The sequence below is a fragment of the Leptodactylus fuscus genome, chromosome 6 (assembly GCF_031893055.1).
Source record: "Leptodactylus fuscus isolate aLepFus1 chromosome 6, aLepFus1.hap2, whole genome shotgun sequence".
NCBI classification, from domain to species: Eukaryota; Metazoa; Chordata; class Amphibia; order Anura; family Leptodactylidae; genus Leptodactylus; species Leptodactylus fuscus.
In genome coordinates this window covers 165201760-165213484 of record NC_134270.1, presented here as the reverse complement: position 1 = coordinate 165213484, position 11725 = coordinate 165201760, and the positions used below count along the sequence as shown (strand labels likewise).

General features: G+C 41.4%; 1 protein-coding gene across 1 annotated transcript in view; it reads right to left on the bottom strand.

Annotated features, from left to right (window-relative positions):
• Positions 1-6815: 6815 nt before the first annotated feature.
• LOC142209001 (IgGFc-binding protein-like) overlaps positions 6816-11725 on the bottom strand; it is a 66212-nt gene continuing 61302 nt past the window's right edge. Inside the window, exons 35-38 of the mRNA XM_075277929.1 lie at positions 10630-10829; positions 9536-9907; positions 9072-9361; positions 6816-6863 (exon numbers count right to left, since the gene is read on the bottom strand). Of these exons, the coding sequence (XP_075134030.1) occupies positions 6854-6863; positions 9072-9361; positions 9536-9907; positions 10630-10829 (872 nt within the window). The 3' untranslated portion in view covers positions 6816-6853. The remainder of the gene's footprint in view (positions 6864-9071; positions 9362-9535; positions 9908-10629; positions 10830-11725) is intronic.

Sequence of the window (11725 nt, the reverse complement as noted above, 5' to 3'; positions counted from 1 at the left end):
CTCTTATCATATCAAAGAGGGAAGGGGAATTGTCTCCAGGGATGACTAGTCCATAGTAGGTAGAAGGAGTTTTTCGAAGAGTTGTTCCCTTGCTTTTTGCTCCACCAAGTGTCTCATAACAGTTGGTCCTAGTTATTTGTGGGTCTTGTTAGGCCCTTATTGCCTGAAAAAACGCATCAACCTAACAAAACTAACTACTTAGGCTAAATTCACATCTGTATTGGAGTTTCCCTTGGATACTGCGCTGCAGATTCCATCTAAAATTGGTGGAGATTAAAGTTCTTCATGGAGAAAGAACTTCATGGAGACTCTTCGTCTTTCAGGTCCTCATGCAAACCCAAACAATGGAGAGGAGAATGCTAGTGTGAACCTAGCATTACCTGGTCTTTTCCCAGACATTGTTGGACATTTGGACAGGTACTTTGCAAAGATCTACCCAAGTCATCAATGTCTTACAGGATTGGTTATTTAGCTGAATGGAATCCATGAATTTTCTTCGGTGACCAAGGGAACTAGACATGTGGTGATCTCTTGATCACAGGAGCAGTTACAGTACAATCTAAAATGGATTGTCTCTAACTTGGGAGTTCATACAGACATTGGAACAGGAGGGGGAACTTGGGAGGCAAATATATTGGATGTAAGGAAAATGCTACTTTATAGATATAGAGCAAGGGCAGAAGAAAAAATCTTTGTACTAGGTGAACGGTATCCTAGCTAAGAACCTGAACATGGGCACAAGGACAGGAAGGTGAAAAGTATTTTCACAACAGGAATGGCAGAAGATTGTGAGCAGTATAAATTAAAGGGGGTTTCCATGAACATAACATTTGTAGACAATTATAAGTTCAATATTTTTACAGATTTAAGTATTGTAAAAAATTACAACAGTAAATAAATCACCTACCTGTGATATAAATCAGATATGGAAGGATAGACATGCCGGGAGTCATTGTGAAAATAACATCTAATTGGAAAATAGAAAGGAAACTTGGATGAGCATAGAAAGTAGAAAGGAAGAGGGTTCTTAACAATTTACAGATAGATAGATGATAGATAGATAGATAGATAGATAGATAGATAGATAGACAGACAGACAGACAGACAGACAGATAGATAGATAGATAGATAGATAGATAGACAAATAGATAGATAGATAGATAGATAGATAGATAGATAGATAGACAAATAGATAGATAGATAGATAGATAGATAGATAGATAGATTGATAGATAGATAGATAGATAGATAGATATTAGAAAGAAAGAAAGAAAGAAAGAAAGAAAGAAAGAAAGAAAGAAAGAAAGAAAGAAAGATATGAGAGAGAGATAGAAAGATATGAGAGAGAGAGATAGATAGATAGATAGATAGATAGATAGATAGATAGATAGATAGATAGGAGATAGATAGACAGATAGATAGATAGATAGATAGATAGAAAGAAAGAAAGATATGAGATAGATAGATAGATAGATAGATAGATAGGAGATAGATAGATAGATAGATAGATAGATAGATAGATAGAAGATAGATAGATATCAGGATAGATGATAGATAGATAGATAGATAGATAGATAGATAGGAGATAGATAGATAGATAGATAGATAGATATCAGGATAGATAGACAGACAGACAGACAGACAGACAGATAGATAGATAGATAGATAGATAGACAGACAGACAGACAGACAGACAGACAGACAGACAGACAGATAGATAGATAGATAGATAGATAGATAGATAGATAGATAGGAGATAGATAGATAGATAGATAGGAGATAGATAGATAGATAGATAGATAGATAGATTATACCAGTATGAGTTGTGTTTTCTCCTCTCTTCTCTCTGACACTATTATATATGGAGGTGTTACTCTCTAATGCAGCCAATAGAAATGAGTTACCATTTGTTGCCTAATCTTACTCCATTTACCTCGCACTTTGTGTCATTGTCCATTCTAAGCTGTTTAATGATCTGCTTCATCCATCTCATTGTTAATTGTTCCATGACCCGGGTGGTTTCAGCAGAGCTTGAAGTAAAACATTAATGGTGCCCCACTCTGTGGATATCAGCAGGATATGTTATTTTAATAAAAGACCAGAGGCTGCCATGGTGGGACCAAGTGCCAAGACCCATCCACAACACAGCCCATGAGACCCGGCTGTGGGAAATTCCATCTGAACAGGAACATGGTGAGACTAGAGATGAGCGAACGACCGAGTACATGTTCAATCGGATATCAGGCTGTTTGAGATGTCCGATTCCAGTCGAACATCACGTGGCAAACTCACTAGAAATTTGATTCCCCTCCCACCTTCCCATGCTCTTTTTTTGCACCAATAACTGCGCAGGGGAGGTGGGACAGGAACTACGACAAAGGAGTCATCGAAAAAAAATCGGAAAAAGCCATTGGCTGCTGATATCAGGTGACCTCCACTTTAGACGAATAATGGATTTCAGATCCGGTTCATATGAGACTGTGAACTATGTGACTGTGAGACAGGGATAGCTGTACAGGCAGGGATAGCTAGGGATTACCTTTATTTAGGTAGGAATGTTACTCACCCTGCTCTTTGAAGCTCTATCTCATGGCAGCCCATTATATGCTATTCGGGATCCCTGTCAGCTTGCGTTATGCGGGAACTGACTTTTGCCCATAGGAATGCATTGGGTAGTGTTGATTGGCTGAATGCCGTACAGTTTACAGCATTCGGCCAATCAATGCTGGTTCTGCCGGAGGAGGCGGAGTCTAAGATCGGTCCACAGCAAACTCCATTCTGGTCCGATCTCAGATGTAGCAGAGTTGACACAGCTCTGTACATCTCAGATGTAGCTGCTATGTCTGAGATATGGTCTATCCTGTGGATAGGGCATCAATAAAAGAAAAAAAAATGGTTTCCCATAAAACCCAATTAAGTTACATCTGCATTCCACTACATGTTGTGGTGATAAATAATACACCATTATACTATTAGCAACATGCAAACAATGCATTAGATATATACCCATATCTAGAATATATATATATATACACATAAGAAAATGGGATTCAGAACCGACACAAAAATCAGAAAAGAAATTAGGGAAATTTCAGGGCGCGTTTCTTGGCCGTAACTTGTCCTTAGATCACTTCTCTATGTAATGAGACTCTTTATTCACAGTCAAATTAAGCGAGAAATGATTCCGGCCCTGTGGCAGTATTATATATCTAGCAGGTACAGTAGATAACCTATTTTAATTGTTTTTGCCCGTCCGGCTTAGACTAATAATGTGGCAGCGATCACGGTGATAAACGACTCATTCTTCCACTTCATTTCCAAGATAAACAGTGATCATTGTGACCGGCCTCGGGATAGAGAATGAACCATTGGAGCACAAATGAGAAATTTATCAATTAAAAATTTTGCTTTTTTCACCCAACTATACAGTAGTTTATACAGCAGTGTGTATATAGGCCTGTTCTTGTAACTTGTTAATGGCAGGTGTATCCATCTGTATATATCAGTCATTATTTGTGACCGATATTCAAACTCTGTCTTAAAATTTCTCCTAATTTTTTGATCAGCTTTTTACAATTTTGTGTATTAAAGATACTAAACCTCTGATACATTTAGAAAATCTCATGGACTCTCATGAAAAGTAAACTATTAACCCTTTCATTTGAAAGCATTTGAAAGCTGGTTTAAACCCACAGACATCAGCTAGGTGAGACATGTAACTCATCTGTATAAGAGGCAGGGTCAAAAGTCCCATCGCCATTCCAGTTAGTTAGGTGTCACGGGGTGACTAATGCTATACAGTCTCAGAACACTTCTCACTGACAAGTGTGTGATGTGATAATAGCAGTGGTAAAAGGAGATGTTTCTGTAATGAAAAATTCTATTGTAGTAATTCTTTTTGACCACAAGATGCCGCTGTGTTAGGTAAAGGAAAAACCAGGAAGAGACGAGTTGAGGAAGTGGACTGCTGTAGTGGGGGAGAAGAAGCTGGCTGTGAGCAGTGAGAGAGCTGAGGGACAATCCATTGCCATCCGCTGCCCTGCAACGCTTGTTTCAGGCCAGGGCCAGCTCTGGAGAAGCCCGAACCTGTTGCTGGTTCCCATGTCAGGAGAGTTGGAGACGATTGCTGTGCAGACGCCGCGGAGCGGATGACAAGAAGGACCAGCCCTTGTGACACCGTGTTCCAGTTGCCTGGAGGCAAAGAAATTCCTGTTTCCTTCGGAAAGTCCATCTGACTGTTCGCCCCCTTGCTAACCCGGGTAAGCGGAGCTCCGATTCACCTTTCATAAGGGTGAATAGTGTATACACGCAGTAAATAGTTTTTTTTTTTTTGGCGCCAAAAACCTAGTATAGACTGGTTCCGGCCATTTTGCTTTAAAGCGAGTTCTATCCAAACGGAGATACAGCACGTGTTGTCCTGCTATTCAAAAGAGACACTATATCCTGGATTATAGTACCAGAAGTATGTCATAAGAGGAGTTATTTGTTTCACTAAGACTTGTGCAGCTAAGCACCAACTTCTGATAAAACAAAACCGGTTGCTGAAGTCTTCCCTGCAGGGTTGGGGTAGTGTGTTGAAATGTGGATATTGGGGAGTGGGTAAGTTAAATAGTAAACTGTGATATTGTTAACCCCAGTGTGACACCGCAGGTGATCTTCCTCTGCATACTTACATTGTTTTGTTAGCTTGGTATTAATAGGTAAATTGCAGCTGCTATATATATGTAGCCGCTAGTTAAAGGCATAGTTCACTAGTTCTGACATATTAGGTCACGGTGCAGTGTCACTCAGGGGTCTCAGCCCTCGGCTGAGTGTCTTGTAATTATTGATTTCATCAGGCCTGTTAGCCTGGAGTTCACCCCAAAAGGGTATAGAGTAAAATTTATATTTCTTACTTCGTGTCTGGTGTGGTTGTGCCTGTCCGTGGAACCGCTGTATCCTAAAAGTTCCTGCAAGAGCCCCGGTAGCCAGTCGGCTGCCGTGTCTTTCCCTTCCTCCTCCCCCCTTACATAGGCTTGGTACGGAGAGGCGGCAGCTGGAAGTAGGGACAGTCAGGGCCTTAGCTAAATTTAATAACTGTCCTTTCAAGGCGGTGCAGCTAGGTAGGGAGAGGAGCTGGATAGAGATGAGCGAGTAGTGAAATATTCGAGAATCGATATTCGTTTTGAGTAGAGCCTCAATATTTGACTACTTGATCGAATATCGAATCCCATCACAGTCTATGGGAAAAAATGCTCGTTTCAGGGGAAACCACTATTCGACTAAAGGAGAGTCACCAAGTCCACAAGAAGCAGGAGGAGAGTGTTTAGGAGGAGCACTGTGCAGTTAAAGCGCACGGACCCCATAGATTATAACGGGTCCGTGTGCTTGCCGCGCACTGCCTGCACGAATGATTCGTGCAGGCAGTGCGCGGCAAGCACACGGACCCCATTATAGTCTATGGGGTCCGTGCGCTTTAACTGCATAGTGCTTGCAGTTGCACTGATATTCCATTGGGGGGGGTCCTCCTGCAGACTCCTAATGTGAACCGGCCCTTACTCATCCTGCAGAACGAGCATTGATTGGCCGAATGCTATACACTGTATAGCATTCGGTCAATCAACACTGGTTCTGCAGCAGGCTCGTCTTTGCTAGTCGGGAGAGTTTGCAGTTATGCGGGAGCTGACTTTTTCTCATAGGAATGCATTGACCAGCGTTGATGGGCCGAATGTATACAGTGTGTATACAGTGTACAGCATTAGGCCAATCAACGCTGGTTCTGCCAGAGGCTCGTCTGTGAGGAGGCAGAGTCTAAGATTGGACCACAATGGAGACTGCTGTGGTTCCCATTGATTTCAATTGGATTTGGCTTAGGATCAAGTTCAGGTACCTGAATCAAACTTTTGGGCAGAGTTCAGTCAAACTTGTCAAACCCAAACTTCGACAGATTTGCTCAGCGTTAATCTGTAATCATATCCCCAGTCATTGAATTTTCATATGCAAAAACAGAGAAGGCATTTAATAGCTTAGCTTTCGCTCATCCTCCTCCACCATTACTCCCAGATTATTTCTTAGAGAGCCCACGGTCTCAGTTTTCAGTTTCAGTTTGTTACTTATGTAAATAAAAATTTCCTGTCTCCTGAAGATGAACCATGGGCCATAGACACAATGATGTAGGGCAGACTTCCCAGAGAGTTTGCTAAGTATGCCCTGTAACCTCTGCTGAGATCATTGCACTGACATCTATAGAAAACAGGAAGTCGCAACATATTATTCAGCCTGAAAAGAGCTGCAGAATTTTTTGAATTTTTTTCAATATAGATAATGTGAAAAATTCTAAAAAAAAATTCACCAAAAATTCTTTAAAAATATATTTCATTGCTGTCAATGATCTGCCATAAAAACACAAATTTTACACATTTAATTTTTGAAATTATTTATTGACAAATTCACAGATTCTTTGATGATTTGGTAGCAGTTGGAATGTTACCTCCATAGCCATAGCCACCATCATCAGCATGCATGTCATTGGTTATATTGTCTGTAATATCTGAGTATATGCGTCCACTACATCTAGAAGTTAAAAATGCGGCAACAAAAAGTTTGGCAAATATTCAAAGTGACCCCAGTGACCCATTACTACAAAATGCAGGAATGTGCAATAAGCAGTCTATATATTAGCAGAATCCTTTACACATTGGATGATATGAGACATTCATTCTGTGGCCTTGACTTTTTTCATAGATTGACCATTTGGCATCTACATTGGTACATAACTGATGGTTTACAATTTTGTGGATGTCAATTTCTTTTTCATATCGTTGTATAATACGAAGTTGTTGCAGTAGATTCATTTTGACTTGGATGTAACATCTCACGCCGGACTAAAGAAAAGAGAAAACATTTAAAAAAAAAATTAAAAAGTTGAGTTTTTGAATGGCTGGAAACGATAGATGCTTCATTTGTATACTAGAGGTTTTTTAAAAATGTTTTTTTCCCCCCTGGGTCTCCGATTATTATACTCTGGGGTCTGAAAAGACCCCAGAGTATAATAATTGTTCATGGGTGTCCATAATGGGGCATAATTCTGTGCAGGGGCCACTATGGGGGATAATACTGTGTGCAGGGGTCACTATGGGGTATAATACTGTGTGAAGGGGCCACTATGCAGGATAATAATGTGTGCAGGGGCCACTATGGGGTACAATACTGTGTTCAGGGGCCACTATGGGGTATAATACTGTGTGCAGCGGCCACTATGGGGGATAATACTGTGTGCAGGTCACTATGGGGCATAATAGAGCGGACAGGAATGTGTAGGAGGGGGTTGGTCGAGATCTCCGGTGTCGGTGTCGGTCGGTGGGGGCCCATGTCAAAAATTTGCCATGGGGCCCCGCCATTCCCAGTTACGCCACTGGTAACAGGGCTCCCAACAACCCGCTGTCTACTGATGTGGCAGAGGAGCCTTCAAAGACCTTGGAACATCTACTACATCGACACCCCCTATAGTTATGCTCCTCTCTATGAATTCAGCCTGGCCCTATTTTTACAAATTGACCCACCATATATCTCGGCCTATAATTACCATACATATTTTATTCTGTGTTCACTGATTTTTAACCACTTTTGAAAAATACACTATATTTTACAGCAGATGTTTGGCCTTTGAATATAACACCTGCTCAGGAGCTGAGCGGGCGCCATAGCCACAGGTTTTTTGATGTTGTACAAAGCATAGTCTTTGGGGCAAGGGTCTCTGATCACGGAAAGTTAACGACTCCGATGCTGTGGTCAGATGTGACTACTGCATCTGAATGGAATGGTTACTTTCCCCTTCTTACATATTCTGTACGGAATGGCTCTCCCGTAGAGAAATAAAGGGAACAATTGCCCTGCCATGGCAACTGGGAACCTTATGAATTTTTGAAAAGGTATTAAGACATTAAAAAATATGATATAAAAATTGCCATTGTCATGATTTTAGCGAGCTGAAGAATTATAGATGGTAAACACAGTAAAAATACAATAAAACACGTAAAAAAAATTGCACAATTGTGTTTTTCTCCAATTCCACCCCATTCAGATTTTTCTCTCACTGCATTGTACAGAATAATAAATGGTGCCATTATGAATGATGGTTTTTTGCACCAAACATAGACCCAAAAAGTTTTCAAGCCTCCTCAGAGACTATCGTATCTGTAATTCCTGCACTGGCTCCACTGTCTCTTTATCTGAAGCTCTGCTTGTTCTGTTTGGATACTTTGTGCAAACACAAGCCCAACATAAGTTCAGTAGGAAGTCAGCATGAAGAGCCAAGTTTCAACGTGGTATCAATATGATTATAACTAGAGATGAGTGAACAGTAAAATGTTCGAGATTCGATATTCGTTTCGAGTAGCCCCTCAATATTCAACTACTCGAATCGAATATCGAACCCTATTATAGTCTATGGGGGGAAAATGCTCGTTTCAGGGGTAGGCAACGTTCGATCAAATTATACTTACCTAGTCCACGAGTGAGGGTCGGGCTGCATCCTCCGAGATGTCTTCTCCTTGCATCGTCCCCGCGGCATCTTCTGGCTCTGAATTCACTCTGCCAGACATCGGGCCTGGGCAGAGCCGACTGCGCATGCCGTATTACAAGCCGACATGAGCAGTCGGCTCTGTCCAGGCCCGATGCCTGGCAGAGTGAATTCAGAGCCGGAAGACTCCGTGGGGAAGCTGCACGGAGAAGACTTCTAAAGGTAAGAGAAGAATCAGCGTTGATTGGCCAACTGTATAGCATTCTGCCAATCAATGCTGGTTCTGCATCGAACTTTTCCATTCAAATAGCGAGTGGTACTCGATTGAGTACGAGTATTTCGAAGACCGTAGTATTCGATCGAATACCTACTCGATCGAATACTACTCGCTCATCTCTAATTGAATTGAATTGAAATCACAACCCTGTGAAGTGGAAGCGTGGCTGCTTCAAATAGGCCCTCAGTTGCACTCCACCCTTCTGATTTTGAGGATCTAAAGAATGATCTTAAAGATCTATCTTCCTCTTCAAAATTATAGTAATAACATAAAACATACAAAAAAAACTCTTACCATGAGCTCAAGTGTTTCGCAACCCAAGAGCGGATTGTAAAGGAGATGTCTGATGAGACTTCACCAGTCTTTAGTAGGAGATCATCGGTGGCGTCTCCGTTGAAATTTCCACAAGAACCACATGTCTTTCCAGATACTTGTCCCTTAGCGATTATCTGGATCTCACCAGTCTTGTAAAATACCACGGTTATCTGCTTGTGGAGTTCTACGGTGATTTCTGATTTAGATATCTGGATCTTCACAGAACCATTTCCAAGATCTCTTGAGGCCTGAAGTTCCCAACCATTCAACTATGGAAAATTGAAAAACATAAAACAAAGTTATAGCACACAAAATGTAATTTTTTTTCTTACAACATTTTTGGAGTCCCATTATCTCCACATGAATCATAAATGGATCGTGAACGTTGACCAGATGCAAAAATACTACAAATTTAATCCAGTAGACGTTCAAGAAAATCTCACCCAGATGTTCTGCTCTTCATTCACAGATACGAGTCCTTGGGGTGTGAATATTTGCAGAGACCTTCCTATTTTTGATCTGCTGCATGCTTTCATCTGAACCACCACTATGAAATGGTTTTCTACATCTTCGCTGCAAGACGAGGACACCACATATGGTCCATCCGTTGGGTATGGTCCAGAGACCCCATCGAAAGTAACAAAGTTATTGTTTGTTCTTAAGATACAACGGGATTCCTGAGGCTGACAACCACGCACTCCTTCTCTCACTTGGCATATCTCATTTTTGCTACAGCCTAACTTCACGCAGGACAAAACTCCTGACTGGCATTTGCAGCGCTGTCCACAATTTTCTGTAACCACCCATTCACCGTCCTGGAAAAAAACAAAAATAATAAAAATTGAAAATTAAATAAAAAAAAAAAAAAAAAAGACTCAATAACTGAGATTTGAGTATTTTGTTGTGACATCAATTATCTCTGCTATAAGTATAAAATCCTAAAGGTAATATCATGGCCATTATTACAGCTGTTAGTGTGGATGGTACTCGTTTATTACCAATGCCTAAATAAAAGAGCACTCCCTGTGTTTAGGAATGGTATTGCAAGTTCAAATTTTACAAAACCAAAATGATGGTACAAGCCTGGTTTAAGTGTTATTAAGCCTCCCAGACCTTCGCGATCTTGCCTTTGGCCAGCCTTAGTAGAACCAAACCAGTTGGTAGGAACGAGAGTGCAAAGTAGAAGCCACATTTGGCCCTGGTGCTAACGGGCCCACTTGCACATAAAATCTCAATATATATAATACAATAGCTCGGATACTGTTTCATAGTATACAGTGAAGCTCTGGATCTTCAACGTGTATCTCCCACTAGGGGCATGACCATTTTTAAAAACTGTGATCAAATGACTATCTATCCCTAAAAAGACTGGTTTACGTTTCAATTGGTTCATTAGGATACTCCATAACATTATAATAAAGGTAGAGGAATGACCTCCAATGATCATGAGATTGGAGGAACATGGACCACATCAAGTATTGGGTGGGAACAACAATGAGGTGGAAAGAGTTGCTTGTCTGCCATGATCTTAGCCTACCTTTACATATCTCTCATTAAAGGTACACCCGCATTTGTTCATTGGAACACAATTTTCTCCATCAAACATATATCCAGAGTTACATTCACAACCCTCATAACATCCATTACTACAAGTGCTTGGAGCCAGGAGACTGTAACAGGTGAAACCGCAGCTCTGAGTACATTGCTCGTAACGGCTGTTGGCTGGACATGAAAGGGCTGTCGGGAAATGAAAAGAAAATATTATCACAGGGTCATAATGTATACTATTGAGCAAACATTGATGCATGGACTGCTGCAATATTCTGGACGAAATTGCAGCATAAACAGTTTGTTAACAGTGTAAACATCAATATAAAACTGTAGGGTAGACTTTGTTCATGTTTAGAGATGAGCGAACACTAAAATGTCCGAGGTTTGAAATCCGATTCGAACAGCCGCACACTGTTCGACTGTTCGAACGGATTTCGAACCCCATTATAGTCTATGGGGGGAAATGCTCGTTTCAGGCGTACGCAAAATTCGATAAAATTATACTTACCAAGTCCATGAGTGACGGTCGGGCTGGATTCTTCTTGAAGTCTTCTCCCGGCGCAGCGCCCCCGCAGCATCTTCCGGCTGGAATTCACTCTGCCTAGGCATCGGGGCCTAGGTAGAGCCGACTGCGCATGTGCGGTCGGCTCTGCCCGGCCCAACGCCTGAGCAGAGCCGACTGCGTATGAGAGGGCATGCCCGTGAACACGCAGTCAGCTCTGCCTAGGCCGGATGCCTAGGCAGAGTGAATTCCAGCCGGAAGACGCCGCGGGGACGCTGCACGGAGAAGACTTCTAAAGGTAGGAGAAGAACCAGCGTTGATTGGCAATGTATAGCATTCTGCCAATCAACGCTGGTTTTGCATCGAACCCTAAACTTCGAACAGCTAGTAGTGTTCGATCGAGTACGAGTATTTTGAATACCGTAGTATTCGATCGAACACCTACTCGATCGAACACTACTCGCTCATCTCTATTCATGTTCAAATTTACAGAAATTACAATGATTTGCTAGATCTGACATAAGACATAAACAAAAAAGAGATCCTATTGACTAGAGATGGTCACACTGTCGAAGATTTT